This window comes from Rattus norvegicus, chromosome 1 (assembly GCF_021556685.1).
Source record: "Rattus norvegicus strain SHRSP/BbbUtx chromosome 1, alternate assembly SHRSP_T2T, whole genome shotgun sequence".
NCBI lineage: Eukaryota > Metazoa > Chordata > Mammalia > Rodentia > Muridae > Rattus > Rattus norvegicus.
The window spans coordinates 130,373,611-130,393,655 of NC_141534.1; the positions used below are offsets into that span (position 1 = coordinate 130,373,611).

Consider the following 20,045-nt stretch of genomic DNA (forward strand, 5'->3'; position numbering starts at 1 on the left):
GGGAAAAGAACAGACACACTCATACACAGGACACAGGGAAAAGAAAGAGAAAAGGAAGCCGAGAAGGCAGTTTCTGCTGGAAGCTGAGGAAACACCACCGAGGATGGGTCTTTCTGTTGTCACCCTCAAGTCTGAACTTGACTACACTCACTCACTCACAGCAAGTTTTTATCCAGGCAGAATAGGAGCTTAAAGTGGAAAACCGCATAGTACCGACTGCTGCTCTTTTCCCTATGGACATAGAAGCAATACTGTTGCTTTGTAATTACTGTTGACTTCATCCAGTGGAGTAAGTTTGATGTCGTCAGTCAAATGACAAGTGAGCAGTCAAGAATGCTGGGCATTCCCTCTACACACCACCCTCTTGCACAACTACACCTGCTTCTCTGGCTGGGTGCCATTAGATTTCTGTGCTGTTACATCCAGGACTTGCCAAGGGGCCTGGCTTATCATCATATAACATGTATGCCGTGTGCGTGTGCGTGTGCGTGCGTGTGTGTGTGTGTGTGTGTGTGTGTGTGTGTGTGTGTGTGTGTGTGAGAGAGAGAGAGAGAGAGAGAGAGAGAGAGAGAGAGAGAGAGAGAGAGAGGGAGGGAGAGGGACACATGTAGGACTTAGGAAACAATTTTGGGAATCCACCTTTATGTGGGTCCCAGGCAATCAGACTCAGGTCATCAGGCTTGTATGGCAAGTGGCTTTACCCACTGAGCCAACTTGCTCTCCTCCGACAAGATCTGGATCCTGCCTAGAGTTACAGGAGAGACCGGGCAGCTGTCGGCCAGCACACATGGCTTTGCTGAGACAGCGAGCCCTTCTGTGTTAGTCGATAGTCAACTAACACCCCACTGGCCCTGGAATCCTGAGATCTACCCATGATTTCCAAAGCTGAAGGGGTACTCTGGCACGGCTGCCTATGATTTTATGTGCATGACTATGCATACTGCTGGCTGAATAGTTTCCCCTTTACTCTGTGGAAGTGTCCTTTTAGTCACTGGTGATGCAGAACAAGGATACCTCAAACAGGAGGGAAAATCTGGTACAATTTTCCCTGACTTCTCATGTCTGACTTGAGAGGGAAATTTGGCAAGCCCATGTTTCCCAGTCCCATCCAGTCATCCTCTGCCAGGTGGGTCATCCTTCTGTGGTAAGAGAGAACTTGTCCCCGCTCTCGAGTTTGTCGTTCTCTATAGTTCTGGAATGTGAGCCAACAGGCATGGGTCCAGATAATTAAAAAGGGAATCAAAAGGCAGCTGTTGTAATTACAGCCAGCAGGAGACAATTTGGAAGGCATTTCCTGAGTCTATGAAACCCCTGCATCTAAGAATACAGAGGATTCTGTGGAATTTCCCCCCTCTAGATATACCCTCTGCCAGAAAAAGTCATGTGCAGAGTTCTCAAGCCACAATGGTCCCGGACTGTCCAGGCACACTTATCTTTCCTAGATTCGAATGAAGATGAGGTTTCTAATAGGACTCTCTCAGTTTATTGCTCTTCTGGGTTTACTTGCAGATCCTCATGTCGGAACCAGGCAAACTCAGCCAGAAAATCAAAGTGTGGCTCCAAGAGTACTGGAACATCACAGACCTTGTGGCCATTTCCATGTTCATGGTTGGGGCCATCCTTCGCCTCCAGAACCAGCCATACATGGGCTATGGCCGGGTCATCTACTGTGTGGATATCATCCTCTGGTACATCCGAGTGTTAGACATCTTTGGTGTCAACAAGTATCTTGGCCCCTATGTGATGATGATTGGAAAGATGGTTAGTAACAATTCCCTATGAGTAACCAGATAACTTGGCATTAGGACACCATACCAGGCTAGGGTGTGGCTTCCTTTGAGTTCACTTCGTCTTTCCTTTGCAGCTGGTTTAACATATGCAATTACCCTGCATGCTGACGTTTTCATAAACTCCAGTAGGAGAGCATGAGTTGCACATTTCCTATACACGCCCTTACACAGACATTTCTCTCTTATTGTATACTGGGAACCTGATATATGGCATCTTCCTTCTTCCATGTCATATTTAAACTCAGTATCATCAATTGTATTTATCAAGTTTGCTCTGATTCTGTAGTGATTATATTTCAATAATAGGAGAAAAGAAAACATCCTTCACTTTTCCAAGAATTTGCTTTGTTGTCCCAGGTCATAAGACAGCCTAAGTTCTTAGATGCAGTAAGAGTTCAATAGCAGGAAGCTGGGGAGTGATTAAGAACACTCGCTGTTCTTCTAGAAGACCTGGGTTCGATTCCCAGCACCTACATGGTGGCTAACAACCATCTGTAATTCCAGTACCAGGGGATCCAATACCCTCTTCTTGCTTCTGAGTATACTATATTCACGTTACACAGAAATAGATGCAGCCAAAGCACACATACACATAAAATAAAATAATTTTAAATTTAAAGAATAGTTCATCAGCAATTCTTGTATCTCGACATACTTGTTCTATATCTTGGAAGCTAGAACCATCACAGAAGTAATTCACACTAGGATCTGGATTTCATGTTTTAAGAAGTAGTGTCCATTTCAGAAAGCTCTCATATAAAATTCAGATTGATAACTTCCTAGCCTTTGGCCGTAGTCAGGGACAGTGAGACCTAAGGTTGGCCCCTACTTATAACCCAACAGTCTTTGGCTCATGTGCTCTATCCTGGGGTGGCTATGTTCTTTGGGTGATTGGGATGAGAAACATCCATGGTGACATTAATTTCAAAACAGGTCACAGAATGTGAGACTGCTCACAAATCAGCAAGTTATTCCTGATTCCTAAAATGGACTGTGTTAGGACTAGTTCAGGAGAAAGTTAAGTTACATAACAATCGATCAATGGGATAATAGAATAATGATTATTAGCTTAATAGAGCCAGTGGATTTGAGCTACAGGACATACGGTTTAGTTAATTCCAGTGACGATTCTTATACGTAGAGGTGTTCAAAATTAAGGATTACAGGTCCTAGAGAGATGGCTAAATGGTTAAGGGCACTGGCCACTCTTCCAGAGACTATGAGTTTGTTTGAAACCAAGCAGCCACATTTTGACCCACAACTGTCTATAACTCCAGTCCCAAGTGATCTGACACCTTCCACTGGCGCTGCATGTATGTGGTGCAGATGAACTTGCAGGCAAAGCACCCATCAGACGAACTTGTAGGCAAAGCACCCATATACATAGAAAAGTGTTTTTGTTTGGATTAGGGGTTATAGTAGTTCAGCACTGGCAGTGTGGCTCAGTGCCTAGCACATTTGGTTCAACCCATAGCACCACATAAAAGGGAGGAAACAGGATTTATATCAGCTTACATCTAGAGCACTCAGCATTCATGTGTGTCCTCACAATTCTTCATGTCCTTATTTCCAAGATGCACTCTCTCTTGCTGGTGCTCCTAAAACCTCCCATGCTTTCTGATATGAGTCCTTTCTTCCTCTATTTCCTTGTCATTTGTAAGACAGGGTCTTTATTAGCCCTGGCTGGCCTGGCAATCATTATGTAGAGCAAACTGGCCTCAAATTCACAAACCAACCCCCTCCCCTACCTCTGCTTTCAAGTGCTGGTATGCCACCATGGTCAGCCCTTCCTCTGTTTGCAGTTATAATTATCAGAAGAGCATCTGGGTATAGGTGTGTCATTTGGCTTTTTGTCACCATAATAAAATACAACTTATAAAAGAAAATGTATATTACAGCTCACAGGCAAGGTTGACTGAGTCTGCTGCTTTGGGTGTGCGTTAAAGGACTACCTCATGTAAGAGTACATGTTGGAGCAAGCATGCTTACAGAGTAAGGCAAGGAGAAAAGAGAGAGGAAGGTGATGAAGTCCAACCGTCATCCTGACGGCTTAAGGACCTCACCAAAAGCCATACCTCTCAAAGGTCTCACCTCCATCCTGGTGATCAATAGTGTCAACCTGAAAACGAAGCCTTTAACATGTGGCCTTTAGTGCTGGGTATTCTAGAGACACAGACTAAAAGATGTAATTCAAAAGCCTTTTGTGAGAGGCATTCTAGAACCAAACTAGAGTGGTGGACAGCAATAAAAGAGAAGCAAGAACGATGCCCTGCAGATGAAGGCAGCAGGGTTCTGAAATAAGACAAATGCTTTAGAAAGGGTATAAAGAGCCTGTGGGTGAGAAGGGAAGATGGGAAAGAAGCGTTCTTCACCATAACTAAAGTGACACCTTTGGAGAGCACAGTAGCGTGAGCCAGTGTGAACTTGGTCCCGGAGTCAAACTGTAAGATGCGTGTTCTCCCTACGCAGATGATTGACATGCTGTACTTTGTGGTCATTATGCTGGTTGTGCTGATGAGTTTCGGCGTAGCTCGGCAAGCCATCTTGCACCCAGAGGAGAAGCCTTCTTGGAAACTGGCCCGAAACATCTTCTACATGCCCTACTGGATGATCTACGGAGAAGTGTTTGCAGACCAGATAGACCGTAAGACTAGAATTCATAGTAAGACTCTCTTCCCTGCTTCCAGGGCAGACGATCAGTTTCAAATTAATGGAAGACCACTCATTAATTTGGAAGTAAAGTATTTTTCATTCTGCCACAGGCATTGGATGGTTTTATGAAGAAATATAGACTGAAGTGTAGATTTTGAAGTATCATCTGTTTTTCTCTAAAACCCACTCCATGGAGTTTTGAGTCTCACATCCCTTGAGCTGCTGGCTATGACATTACATGATATAGCCCCAGCTATTACGTTCACTAACTCCCAACAACTATTAGTTACCTATACAGGGCCCGCACCAGACCAGGACTATTATTAAGACAAGGAACTGGGAAGGGTTCACAGGGCCCTAACCTTTACCTCTGATCTATTGGCCATCGATTGATCTATTGGCTATTGATAGTCTCTGGGAATGGGGGAGGAATCATTGCCTTTGTTAAATATCCTCTACTGAGCCCACCAGACTCCAAACAGTAGTTCCAAACTCATGGGCATATAGGTCATCCTGATTAATCTAAGTGGGCCACAAATGACTAGTCATAAATAATAGAGAAAAATTTGTGGGTGTGGGGAGGGGAGGTTGTCAGAGGAAATAGAAAGGTGGGGATGTAAGTGGTCGGTACACATTGTATACATGTGAGAAATTGTCTAAAAATGAGTTTAATTAAATGTATATTTAAAGCAAGCAAACAGAAGGTTCTGGACTATAGACTAATATTTTTATTGCTCATGTTCTTAATTATACTGGTTAATGTCAGATGACAAAGAGGCAAACAAAGGACTATACTTTTTTTTTCTAGTAACATCATTGAGTGCAGGTTTTTAGTTCCTCGTCTGGCTGCTTTACTGTCCCTTGGTATCCATCTGTGCTGATGAGTTTTTCACGGTAGGATACAGGGAGTGCTTGATTGTTTAACTCAAAAGTTAAAAGGCTCATCTGCCAGCAACATTGTGTCTTTCCAGGGCTTAACTCCTGGCTCCTGCTGTGGCCCATACACATATGGCCATGTAGATACTCATGAACTCCACTTCGCAGAACTAATTATAGGTACTTCCAAGCAGGCCACTGCTTCCAAGCATCAATGTGTAACTCTCAGGCTTGAGCCTTTGCACCTCTTAGTAACAAATCCAGCATCAATGTGTAACTCTCAGCCTTTGCATCTCTTAGTAACAAATCCGTGCCAGTGTTGGCAATTTGTTTTATCCTCTCAACCATCATCTTGTTTTCTTTCCTCCCCTCCCGGGACAACTGAAAAAAACAACACACACTCCTCGTATCCAATGATCGTCTAGTCTATGCCATGGAAATCAACCGTAAGTTCATATGGAATCGGTGGGTTTGCTTTGTGAAATGTTTTATTAAATAAGCTTTTTTCTCTCAGCTGATCACTGATTGTCTTTTCCTATTTTAAAACATATCTTCAGTTTTCTCAGGCCAATACCTTTTTAGACTGGCCTCTACTAGATACATATATATGCATGCACACACAATCATGTATGTATCACTCCAAAAGAAATAGGCTATTTAAAACAATATAATAGATATTCATCCTTGTGTTTCATATATAAAGGCCCCTCCCATTTTTCAGCTCCTTGTGGTGAAAATCTCTATGATGAGGAAGGCAAGAGGCTCCCTCCCTGCATCCCTGGTGCCTGGCTCACACCTGCCCTCATGGCCTGTTATCTCCTGGTGGCCAATATCCTGCTGGTCAACCTGCTGATTGCTGTTTTCAAGTACGTACCATGACAGAGTGTGACAGAGGCCTCACAGCCCTGGTTCATTGCTCTACAGATCCCTAATTCAGGTCCAGAAAGTTATGGTGATACCCGCATATATGTTCAGAGAACCTTAACGAAGCTATTAAATTGATAAGGTTTTTGCAGTCCCTTTTTTTTTTCAACTTTAGGCAGTTTGGGTGTAGTCATAAATCAAATATCCATACACAAATACATTTCAATTTAATCTCAGCTAGTATTTTAACACTGAAGTGCACATTTTAATCTAATGGAAATATTTTCTTAGGCAGACATCTCCCAAGATGGAGAAGGCTTGAAGAAGCTGTGCTTTTCATTCACCGCCAGAGAAGCACAAAACTGCTAACTCCACATGCTGCTGTGATTGTTCTATATACAAAATATCAAATCTTATCAGGCAGGGAGGCAAGGTGGCTTAAATGTCTAGAGCCAGCTTTTTATAGAACTGCCCATTCATTCGATATCCACTGAGGATGTCGACAATACTGGATACATGTTGAAAGATAGATTTTACATTCTAAGATGGATTTGGGAAATAGAAGCAAGGTGACCAAGGTGTTCAAACTCACCCCCAACCACAGAGCAGGTTCACACCCAACTGGGACTACACAGGACCCAGGCTCAAAAAAAAAAAAAAAAAAAAAAAAAAAAAAAAAAAGAGAGACGAGGAAGAAGAAGAAGAGGAGGAGAAGGAGGAGGAGACCAAAATATCTGCTAAACTGAAAAATATGAAAACAAATTCTCCCTAGAATTAAAGTCATGTCATGTAACAAGTCAAGGCATTGTAGAGAAGGGCTCCAGCTGGGGCTTGAGAAAGCAGTCCGCCAGGGTCTCTAGACAATAGTGGGCTTTCTTAAAGCCCCAGGGCTAGCAGACAGTGCCATCACATGCTGACTGGCTCCTACTGGAAGCCAACTTCGACAAAGATCGCACTTACCCACATCCAAAATAGTGTTCATTCCAGTCGGATAAGCTCAGTCATTCGTGAGCAGCTCATCTACAGAATACAAATTCTTTGACTTGAGTCGAATGTATTAACTCGTCAAAGTACCTTTACATAAGTGACCTAGCATACGGAGGAGACTTCCGTGTGGAAGAAAACAGTGTACACCAAAAGTCAACAGCCATGCTGTGTGTCTTTGAGCAAAGATAACCCACCCTGGTGCATAAGACAGGCAATCAGGTGACCCAGGAATCAGCCTCAGAGAGGTTGGACCAGGTCCCTCTCATGATGTATTTCCATTTAAACCCAAGCAACCTATGACCCAAAATCACAGTAGAAAGTAACTGTAAAAATGTCTTCCTTTTAAAGCAATACCTTCTTTGAAGTCAAGTCAATATCCAATCAAGTGTGGAAGTTCCAGCGGTACCAACTGATCATGACATTTCACGACAGGCCGGTCCTGCCCCCGCCAATGATCATCTTAAGCCACGTCTACATCATCGTTATGCGTCTCAGTGGTCGCTGCAGAAAAAAGAGAGAAGGGGACCAGGAGGAGCGGGATCGTGGGTTGAGTACGTTGGAGATTCTTCATGCTTCTGGGCTAATTTTATTTTATTTTATTTTTTTCCATGTGGAAAGATTTAATGAGAGAAGAGTAGAAGAGGAGAGGTGTAGAGGCCAGCCACAAGCATGTGGAGGGAAGCAGGGAGGGGAATGGGGAGAGAAGAAACAAAGGAGAAGAGGGGAAAAGGGAAAGAACAAGGAGCAAGAGCTAATTTTATTTTAAAAGACACTTCCATAGACACCCCAGCAAAATATTGAGGTGTGTGAAAAACACAATACTCAACTGCTGAGTGCTTTAGAATATTTCTTGCTTTCCGTGTATTCTAGCTTTGCTCACTTATATTGGAATCAGTATTGGTAAAAGCCGAATTATGGCGGCCAGAGACTGAAATTCTCAAAAATCTCTCTTCCATATACACTTCCATATGCTTCAACACCCCTTTAAATGTATTAATACATTCCATCTAAAACGGGTGAGAGAAGTACCTACATAAGCTTGGCTGCTTGTACAATAAAGTGCAAAACGTTTTTGTTTTTGTTTTTGTTTTTTTCCTGGGAAACCTTTTTGCTTTCCAAACAGTTGCAATTCACTGTCTGTTTTAAATGTGACCCTTTTTGCTCCAGTCTTGGGGAGCGGGAGGGCAGGGAGGAGGGCTAACGATGACTTGAAGTGATCACGAAATTACCTGCCCCTGGTGTAGATTAAAGCTTAATCAAAGTCAGAGTATAAGATTCTCAATGGCGCAGCTAAACCGATCCTTCTCGCGTGGTTCTTGACGTGCCCCACACTTCTTCCCCTACACAGAGCTGTTCCTCAGCGACGAGGAACTGAAAAAACTGCATGAGTTTGAGGAGCAGTGCGTGCAGGAGCACTTCCGAGAAAAGGAGGATGAGCAGCAGTCGTCCAGCGATGAGCGCATCCGGGTTACAAGCGAGAGGTACGCCCTGCTCTGCGCTCCACTCTGTGCGGGGTGTTGTTCAATTTAAATCACTTCTTGGGTTTTTGGCTAAGATCACATGTCGTTGCTCAGAGTTCTCCTGCTTATTCAAACTGTGTTTTAAAGACTCACCTTCCTATCGCTCTACAATAGCGATGGGAATTGTACATAAAAATGAAAAATAATATTTATTTCAAACAGGCAAGGAAAAACGCACACTTCCTTAAGTGGTACACCAACCTCAAATTCTGTGTCAGCTACAGGAAGCCATCATTCCCCAACTTCTAGCGTGGTGTTGCCTTTGCCAAGCCAAATGGTCCACTGGGGACTGAGCTCCTCACCCTGCATGTATACATAGTTCCTTGCTGCTGCAGTGACAACCAAAAAAAGGCTCCCACCTCTGGAATGACATGATAGGGAGATCTAGGAGGGCTGGGGTAAGAAGGAAGTGTGCTTCACATAATTCTCTGAATTGGACAGGCATGTTCTGCAGACAGAAATCAGCATGATACTGCTTAATCATGCTGGATGGATGGATGGATGGATGGATGGATGGATGGATGGACACATAAATCAATGAATGAAGGAAGATCAAGGAGGAACAGAAAACTGGTGGTATACCAGTCTGATCTATTTCTGTTCTCTCCACTGAGAATAAATAGCCAGCACAGAAAGGGTAGGCAGGAACCATGAACTCTTTCTATCTATATTTTTTGAAATCAGCATTGTTGCAACCCTTTACAGTTTAGGAAAAAGCAATGTAAGCTTTTTCAGATCTTGCTAGTATGTTGTTCAGGAGTGTTTAACTAACAGTGTGTGTAGAAACAGATGCAGGAGGGCAGGAGTGAGGTGAGGTGGCGTCTGGCCCACCCTTACATCCTTGAATACTTAGATGCCAATGTATACCGAGAAACAAACATGATAGGATTTGAAATGGGTTCCTCAGCCAAACTTGACCATCAAGAGCCCAGTAACTGCTACTGAACTCCCAGGTACATCTCCACCCCGCCCCCCAAAGCATGTGAGGCTGTTGATTCTACCCCAGCCCACATGACTGATATGCCTCTGACCCCTGACCCCTCCTATCCCCCGTCGCTTTGTAATTCAACTGAGTCTAGACACCTAAATCGAAATGTTTCCTATACCAACACTTACCCTTAATAAAGTACATTTTTAATGAGACGTTGAAACACTCATTTGACAGCTTTACAGCAGTTGCTCAGCTTCTAAAACCATGAATTATTTCTTCATAATGTAGTGAAAATTTTCCACTTAGAAGTTAGACATTCACATTAACTGTAATTGTAGTCAGACATTCACAATGGAGATTGTGTTTGATTTTGTTCTGCCTCTCTCCCATCTCCCTTCCCCTAGCATTGTTTGGATTTTTATCATTCTTGAACCAATGATTCATTAACATAGTTATCAGGGCACCACCAAATTGCATTTTTCTCTTGGGGCTCTGTACAGACGTAATAGGTAAGAAAGTGCAGGGCAATACAAACACACTACTTCCTGTTTTCTTGGCTGAGGTCCCCACAAGAGAAGGGAACACATTCCTGTCCCTCTGCTTCCTTTTGCTACTCTTTGCCAAGGCTGACTCACAGGTGAATGCTCTAGGCGAGAGGAGGAGCTGTCTTCCCAGTAACCAGACCACCGGAGGAGCAAGTCATAAGAGGAAGGGAAGATATGCTCTGCTTCTGAACCTAGCTCGGGGCACTTGTGGTTACTTTCAAAACAGACATTCATGTGTTTGAAAATGTCTGCTAATTCTTCCACCCCTTTAATTTACTCGGTCAATTCATTTCTGCACCATATTTGCCATTCGATGACTGACTGCTCTTTCTCTCGGTGGTATCTGCATCAGCCATGAGGTGAGGGTTTGGGTCTGCTCTGGTGAGGCATGCATCAGACCTCCTCTCGTGCCTCTGTTGCCCAAGTACCTTTGTAACACAAACCAGGGAGTCTCAGTACTTTTCCCCTGATGTGCTTACATGGGGCTTTGCACATCAGGCAAGTTCCTCCACGCAAGGTCTGCTGAGCATGTCAGCATGGGAATGCGGCTCACGGCTTCCTCTTAATGCTGGGAAATGAACATTAAGTTCTAACACTTATTTTTGTTATCAAATGTCAATATTTCGTAAACCCCAGTGTTTGACCCCTCAGAAAGCAATTTACAGTATGACTCAGTGTTAGATAGCATAGCCCTGAGTTAAAGCAGAGAGTTCAACCCAAAGTACCACCAACTTGCATGCTGCCTCTCATAGTTCTCTCAAATACAGACAGTATCTCTGGGGCTCCAGGTTCCATAAATGTTGCCATCACTGAGCTGCTTCGACAAGGCAGAAACTGAATGTCTCCATGATTCCATGTTCCTTACCCAACACTTCTTTGGCTCCCTCAAAGCACCTTTTTCTCTGTCACAGTGGCTCTGCCCATGCTAATCCCTCTAACTGGTCTATTCACACCCACCTTCCTTACTCATCCTTTGATCTCTGCTCAAATACTAATACCATATGAAAAAGTTTCCTGACTACCTGACAGTTCACTGGGTCAAGGCCATTGAACCCCAAGATGCAGTCAGCATGTCTGAATTTTGTCCACCAAGTATGAGCAGAGTTTTGTGAATGAATGAATGAATGAATGTTTATTTCCTCTGACTTGCCTACAAATCTCTAATCCATTGTCATTCAGCTTTTTTGAGGCAGGAGATGGGACCCAATTTTGCTCCCTCCTGGCTCAAATTTTTATGGTTTTAATTTACCAAACTTACAATGGCAGACTCTGATCCCCCAGAACTTTCTATACTAGAGGTTTGGGTTCTGTTTGTTTTTAATTTTCACAGACTTGTGCATGAATCTAATTATAGGACCTTGTCCTTACTCGTTTTATGTCTTCTGATACTTCAAAATATACAGGACATAATGCAGCTCAGGAAGTATATATTTAAATGCACTTGGTCCTGTAGTAAAGAAGCTATTAAATGGTCCAAACCTTTAATAGCAGTTTCTGATTCTTCCCAGCCCTGTTAAGAGGTTGTCTGTCAGACTTGCGTATCTGAGTTAAGGTTTGGGATTCCTGAAGAGTTGGTAGTTATTATTATAAATGGGAAAAGCAAAGGACCATACAATGCCCAGCTCCCAGAACATTTGTTATCAGCTGGGGGTAGTGGCACATTGCTGTAATCCCAGCGCTTGGGAGCTAAAGCAGAAGCATCAGTAGTTTGAAGTCATTTTGAGGTTTGTAGTGAGTTTCAGAGCAGCCTGAAATATATATCAAAGGAACAGGAAGGGAAATGGGAAGAAGAGGAGAAAGGGAGAAGGAAATGGAGTGAAGAGGAAAGATAGGGAGGAGGAAGGAGAGGAGGAATGCTCAGTATCCGCAACACCAAAACAAAGGGTAATGTCGGTAGGCATTACCTCCTTCCACGAACAACAAACAACTAAGACTCAGGGGACACGGGACTATGTCGTAATACCCACCCGCAGAATTGGCAACTTGAACGGTTCATCCTCGTGTGCATTAGTTAAGTTCCCTGCTGCTGTGATAAAATCCCTGATAAAAGCAGCTTAGGAAAAGAAGGGTTGATTTAGGCTGATAATCTGATGCTCGCTGTGGTGAGAAGGAGCATGAAGCTGCTGTCCCCCTCCATCCTCAGTGAGGAAGCTGAGGGATGAATGTTCAGCTCACTTCCTTTTCTCCATTACTCCATCTGAGACCTCAGCTCAGGTGATGCCACCCACCTGGAGGGTAGGTCTTCCTAACTCAGTTAACGCTCTCTACAAACACCCTCATCTACATACAAAACTGTGTCTCCCAGTTGATTCAAATCTAGTTGAGTTGAAAATGAGACCGTCACTTCCTACATGATAACCAGTTGGCAATGAGTATGGCTGGCAATTGCTGTATCAACATCTCCCCAAGTCTTCTGCAAGTCTAATATTGAACACATGGGTCTCTTCATGTCCTGCTTCTCTGCAATGGGTCCACAGGGATGACTGGGTTGGAAAGAGTACTTACTAAAAAACAAAAACTTTATCAGAGACTTAACTTCTATTTTTTCAAAAATCAAAAAACTATGTTACCTTTTCCATGTGGCTTCAAGGAAGTCTAGCACCAAAATTAATGTTTAAATACAATAAATACATTAGTCTCAGTTTTAGAATGTCATATATTTCTTCTTCCTTTCCCCTTAAAAAATTGTTCCACTGCCATTTATATTGCTTTGTTTTGTTTGTCTTGCTGTGTAGCCCACTCTGGCCTCAAATACAATATCCTCCTGTCTCAGCCTTCAAGTGGACCACTTACATAAGTTTTATTATGTTTATCTCAAAACATGGTGCCTAGAGTTTGCAAGTTACAGATTTTGAATGTAATTGGTCCTGTACCTAGAAAGCTAGCCAAACTTATATCCATAGATTCTGTCAGTTGGGCTTTTTGTCAGATTCATGGATCTGGGTTTACTCTTGGGTCTCCAGTTGGGTTGACAGGAAATCAACAGCCCATGGCTTTGAGATGTTATTTGGCATCCTCTTGGCATGTGACTAGGAAGAGAAGGCACTGGTAACAGAGACCTCAACAAGAAGAAGATATGATGGTAACTAGACAAAGTACTGAGAGGTTAATCTTAGAAAGAAATAGAGATCATAAAAAGACAAAACACATAGTGGTGACAGACACATTTGGGATAGATCATGGCTGATTCAAATTCATGGGAATCAAGGCTGCTTGAACAGAAAAAGGTACAGACTAAATGCTGGAGCTTTGTGGGCTCCTTGAATGACATCCTTACTCTTCATCTGCCTTGGAGAGCCCGTTTTAATTACAGTCTCTATTGCTGCGATAAAAATACCATGGCCAACAGCAGTTGGGCGGAACTGTTTGACTTACGTATCTTGGGTCATAATTTCTTAATGACAGCCAAAGCCAAAGCAGGAACTCTTTGCTTCCAAGGCAGGAATCTGGAAACAGGAACTGAACAAAAGCCACTGAGGAACACTGCTTACTGGCTTCCTCATCTAGCTTTCTCATATCATCCATGACTACTCAGGGGTGGTACTGCCCCCAGTGAACTGGACTCAGCCACATTAATCATTAATCAAGAAAACTCTCTACAGAATTCCTACAAGCAAATCTTAATAAATCACATGAGCATTTTCTCAGCTGAGCGTCCCTCTCCCAAAGTGTTTATAGCTTTTGTCAAGTTGACATACAACTAACCAACCCAGAGCCAATTCTGAGAGAGACACAGACGTAGGCAAACAGGCGAAAATCTCAACCTCATTAGGAATAGAGTTGTACTGGATGATATGGCTCAGTGCTTGCCGAATATGCCCCCAGGATTAGGCATACCAGCTCAGTCACAAGCAGCAATCATTGCATACAGCACCTGCTCACAGGCACCGTCAGCAGCCCCACCAAGCTTCTGCAGCTTAGACAATAGAAAACCACCTTCCGGGCTGGAGAGATGGCCCAGCGGTTAAGAGCACCCGACTGCTCTTCCAGAGGTCATGAGTTCAATTCCCAGCAACCACATGGTGGCTCACAACCATCTGTAAAGAGATCCGATGCCCTCATCTGGTGTGCCTGAAGACAGCTACAGTGTACTTATATATAATAAATGAATAAATCTTAAAAAAAAAAAGAAAACCACCTTCCTTGCAGGCATCTGACTCGCAAAGAAGGAAGGAAACATGTGTAGGCTGCCTGAATTCCAACCCCCCAACCAGAAAACCATTCCTCCTGTGAAGAAATAAAGACCACAAGAAAGGTAGGAGCGTTACATGAAGAGAAGACTGGAAACATTGAAGGAAAAAAAAAGAGTCAAGAATCAGAGCCAAGCACAGCCACCCATATGAGTGCCACAGTGGCCATGGATCCTCTAGGGGTGATTCTAGTGGCACATGTTTACTTTCAGGAAAAAAAGTATACACAAAATGGTTGTAGCCATGGGATTGTTTGACAGAGTCATTGAGATGCATCCATAACGAGACAGTGTGGCATTGTACTGGGCCTTATCTGTAGCTGCCATGGCCTTCATCAGTGTCATCCTGTCTCAGTTTGGGTTTTGATTGCTGTGACAAAGCACCATGACCAAAGCAAGTTAAGGAAGAAAGGGATCATTTGGCTTACATGTCCATATAGCTGTTCATCATGAAGGAAGTCTGAATAGGAACTTAAATAGGTCTGGAACCTGGAGGCAGGAGCTGATGCAGAGGCCATGGAAGGGTGCTGCTTACTGGCTTGCTCCCCATGGCTTACTCAGCCTGCTTTCTTATAGAACCCAGGACCACCAGCCCAGAGTGGCACCACCCACAGTAGTATGAGCCCTCCCCCATCAATCACCAATGTAGAAAACGTCCTACATCTGGATCTTATAGAGGCATTTTCTCCATCAAGTTTCCCTCCTTTCAGATAACTTTAGCTTATGTCAAGTTGACATAAAACTAGCCAGCACACACCCTATATAGCCCAAACGTAAGGATACCTAGAGCTTGGAGGAGGAAGAGAGAGACTACTCCCCAGAACCAACAGCAGGGATACTGTCACAATGATAATGTCACTGCTGGCAGCATAAACGCACTTGCTTGCCTTCTGGTACTATTTACCTTTGCCAGGCTCTGCAGTCCTGGTGATGAGAGATGAAGGGCGAGGCACTGGGAAAGTAAATGGAAGAAGCCAGGATGCAAATGGGCTCCACTCTGCAGCAGACTACAGCTCTGGCCCACACAGAAAGTGCCCGGAGAGCTAGTGATTCAGATGCCTAGAATTCTAGGAACCTGGGAGATCTCGGGGACAGCCAGTGGTAGTGTGTAACTGAGGAGCACAGCTAGCATTGCAGAGAGCCTAGTACTCCTTTAGTAACTGCTCAGCGTATTGTGGACGACACTGGAGAGAGAAGAGAGATTTAAGGCTTGAGCTTTATTCGGCACTATTAGTCTTCATCTCAGCCTTTCATGTATAAAATCTCTACAAGTCAGGACAAGGTGCTCCCCTGGGTGTTCTCCCTGTAATTACTAACCTTAAAGACGGCCCTATGAAAGGAAGTAGCTGGAAACTAAAACAACCAGATGTAAAAATTTTAGAGTGGATTAGACAAGTTTATGATCTATGGATCTGGAATAAAATTATAGAGTAGAAGCAGTCTTAGAACTCAAGCGTAGAATCCCAGGAGATCTTGAAACATGGGTTTATACAAGAATGAACTGGACCTAACTCCCACAAGATCGTGTTTTGATGTGAATATTTCACTCTGTCATTATGGAAATGTTCTGTGTAATTTAGGAGGTGCCTTGCAGGTAAACTGTGACTGTTTTTCCACAGGAAAAAGCGGCTGCCCCCCCCCCATGTGTTTTAATAACTGGTTCAGGGAAGAGCTCCACAAGCCTAGGTCCTTTCCTTCAAAAAGACACACAGAGTTTCATCATGCAAAGATAAAGGGAAAACTTACATTAACAGAGCCCATGCAAAATCCAACAAAGTTGGACCATGCACAGCTAATTCCATAGAAATTATGACAAAAGTTCCACATATTGTCCAGAAGTTGTATATTGTTCAATCTATTATAAGGTTTCATTCAAGTTCAAGGTTCATGGATAGTACATTAATAACCAAATACCCATTTAGTAGTCAGTGTAGAGAGATCTGGAGATGTGGACGAGGCTGGCATTGACCCCCTAATTCTACAGTCATATTCTTTGACCCCCCGCACAGCATCAGCAGTGCACAGGAGAACCTTCACATGTACAGTTTCAAGCAAGTCTCCCAACACCATTGTTCTACAGTCTCTTCTGTTGTTGGCTTATAGGAGACTCTTAGTGGCAGGTGCATGATAAAGGGAAGTTAGTGGGGGTCACTCCATCCTCAGTTCTAACAGAATTCCAAAAGTTAGTATTGGGTTAATGAGAAGTAGCCTTGCGATTTTTTTTCCTTACAACAAAAAAGAAACTAAACAAAAAGAGTGTGAACATAATGTCAATGTCACCTGTTAATCTGAAACCCTGGGATGACATTGGCATTTAGGGTATGTCCCTTTAACAGAGAAACCCTGAGTCAATCTATATTAACCTGTGAATGGGATGGAGAAATCTGAAGGGGTACCGGACACTACAATCGTTAATTAAAGTCTAAATTGACTAAGCAAATTAGTTTCTGGCCTCTTTGGCGGCTTTAGAAAGAGGACAGGTGAAACAAATGATGTTGGAAATTAAGTGGAGTCAAAAATTCCCCTCGAAGATGAGGGAATGATGCCCGTGGGCCCTAAACACCTGCAGATTTCATTTGTGCATAATTTCCTTTCATATTAAAGAAGAAGGCTAGCCTTTGGGGATTTTCTGCTGCCCCTGCCAGTTGAAAAATCCTGTGTTTGGCGGTTAGGAAAATGGCCCCTTTGCTAAAGTGTTCTGAAGTGACCTGTGCTGTAAGTAAATGTTACTGTGGTGTGTGACACAGAACCCAGAGCTATTTCATGTGATCCTCAAGTGAGTCCAAATATAACAGGAATTACAGAAACCAGGAGCTCAGTCTGAAGGGAAACCATGAGGAGAACTAGTAAGGAATCAATGTCGGGGTCATTCAAAAACACACTGCATCACAAACAGCTGGCTTGCTCAACAAGGAGGTTTGCTCTTGAGCTTGGAGTACCCGTCATCCAAGCAAAATGGTTTCGAGTGACTTGATCAAATGACTAGAGATATTGAATGGAGTTTTATAAAATACATATTTGAAAAACATAAAAGCTATTCAGGAAGCAGCACAATCAATCCAGCCTACCTACCTGACATTTGGAGGCAGGTACCGTTTGCTTTTCCATGCAGTCTCCGAGGTCCCGGGTACTCACACACATAGCTGTCACTCATCTGGTTCTTTTGCACACAAGGGAGCTGCTGCCGTACTAACGATAGTTTCTTTTTTAAAGCTGGGATCAAAGACTTGGGTGTTTGGAGTCTTCAAGTTCTCAGAGAATTATTTTCCATTTTGATGATGATGGTATGTTTGTGAAGAAGCAACTTTGCTTCTTAACAAATTTGGGTATGAAAAACAGGGCAAGCCAGAAAGGAGGGATGGGGATTCTGGAGAGATCTGACTGTGGAGATGATGCAGAAATCAGTAGAGGAGGAGGTAAGACCTGCTGAGTACTGATGCTGCACTCTCCACACTATGGAAAGAGTCCCTTGTCCATATCATGGAAAAGGTGACCAACGGAGCTATAGGAGCCCCTTAGCAAAGCCCCTCATCCAGTAAAACCTGTTTATCCTATGTGGAAGCTGCTATTGTTTTTACAAGAAGAGCACCATAACTACATATCTGTGTTATCTTTTGGATTGGAGTAAAAGAAAATTTTGAAGGTGACTGGGTCTGGTGGCATTTGGGAGACTGAGTAGGAGGGTTGAGAGTTACAGGACATTCTGACCTACAGTACAAGAACCTGTCTCAAAATAACAAAAACAGACAAACAAAACCCCACCAGTAACACATTTTGTACAGGAGGCTAATCCTAACAGCTAGCATTTTTTATTTATGAGATTAAGATACAACAATGGACCATGTGTCTTTTAGTATTAAACAAATTAGTGGGTTATTCAGGGATAAAAGTCTAGGTCAAAAATTGCAAATATTATAATTGACCATACTAACAAGTCAGAAGGAAAATGGCTCGTGATTATATCAATGGAATACTTGACAGAATTCAATCATGACAAAAAGAAAGAAAGAAAGAAAGAAAGAAAGGAAGGAAGGAAGAAAGAAAGAAAGAAAGAAAGAAAGAAAGAAAGAAAGAAAGAAAGAAAGGAATCAGGCTGAGAAGAAGACTCAGTGTGTAAGACCATTTGATGAACACATTTGATGAGGACTTGAGATATCTAGAAGCAACATAAACGCCCAGTGATATGGTGTGTGCCTAAACCCCAGTGTTGGGGTTCTGGGAGTTCAGAGACAGGAAGACCCTGGATCATGGCCAGCCAGTCTAGCTGAAACAATGAGTTTCAGGTTAAATAGGGTCTATATTAAAATAAAATAAAAACAACATAGAAGGGTTTGAAGAGTTGACTCAGCCATTAAGAACATACGCTTCTATGGAAGAGAACCCAAATTTGGTTTTCAGCACCCATGCTGGATGGCTCATAACTGTCTATAGCCCAACTCCAGGGAATCCAATGCCTCTGGCTGCCACAGGCACCACGCCAATAAACACCCATACCCACAATTTTAAATAATAATAAATATTGAAAAACTAAAGTAGAACGAAATAGAAATCAACCTCTGGCCTCACATGTTCACACATGGATGTACACAAGCATGCGCGCGCGCGCACACACACACACACACACACACATGCATACACAAGCACACATACAATTTAAAATTAAAAATAATTCAGGGTTGGGGATTTAGCTCAGTGGTAGAGCGCTTGCCTAGCAAGCGCAAGGCCCTGGGTTCGGTCCCCAGCTCTGAAAAAAAGAAAAAAAATTAAAAATAATTCAATTAAAAAAACCTGAAATTCTCTAAGGAAATTAGAAACTCTCCTTCATCTGACCAATCGAATTTGCAGAAAATTGTAGCTGTGTGGTGCAAAACCAATTGCTTGCTTCCTAAAATGGGAACGTGGAGGAATAGCTGCCTTACCATGGCTATTCAGTGCTATACTGGGAGTCATGGCTACTGTGCTAAGACCATAAAGAGAAATATCTTGCATGTTTCTTAGAAAGGAAGAAATAGAACTATTTTTATTTGTAAATAACATGGTTGTCTATGCATTTGCTAACTAACCACTTCACTTTGAGCCTCTCTCATAAAGAATAGAGAGTCTTCGTGTTGGCAGCTAAGCACATTGAAAGACGTCAAGTAAACTCTAGGTAGCCTGTCATTGCTGTGTGGAATCACTCTGTGCAGATGCCAAGATTGTCTAGTCTCAAAGCATGACTAGAAAAGAAGATAGTTCATTGTGGTGCTTGGAATGAGAATGGCTCCCCTAGGCTCATTTATTTAAAGACTTGGTCCCCGGTTGGCGGAACTAGTTAGTTAGGAAGATTATGAAATGTGCCCCTGTTGGAGGAGGTATGTTACTGGGGGTGGAATTTGAGATTTAAAAAAACAATTCCTGAGATCCCTAGTGTGTATTCTTCCTCTCTCTGCTTTGTGGCTGTGATATAAGCTCTTGGGTGTTCCTTTGCTCCACCATCATGGACTAAACCTCTGAAAACAGAAACTAAATTAAACACTTTATTTTAGAAATTGCTTTGGTCATGGTGTTTTATCATGTAGAAAAGTAATTAAGACAGAGTTGGAGCCAGAGAGTGGACTGTTGCTGTGATAGACCTGACCATGCTGGTTGGTTGGGCGGTGAGAGGATGTGGAAGACGTTGGGACTTTGGACTATGAAAGCACAGCATCATGA

The 20,045-nt window shown here is 43.0% G+C and overlaps 1 protein-coding gene across 2 annotated transcripts in view; it reads left to right on the top strand.

The window, feature by feature from the left end:
- Trpm1 (transient receptor potential cation channel, subfamily M, member 1) overlaps window positions 1–20,045 on the top strand; it is a 115,609-nt gene that overhangs the window by 88,876 nt on the left and 6,688 nt on the right. The window contains 6 exon segments of one of the 2 annotated variants that reach the window (NM_001037734.1): window positions 1,510–1,761; window positions 4,260–4,452; window positions 5,744–5,764; window positions 6,040–6,184; window positions 7,518–7,720; window positions 8,518–8,650. In NM_001037734.1, the coding sequence (NP_001032823.1) occupies window positions 1,510–1,761; window positions 4,260–4,452; window positions 5,744–5,764; window positions 6,040–6,184; window positions 7,518–7,720; window positions 8,518–8,650 (947 nt within the window). 2 annotated transcript variants of the gene reach the window in all.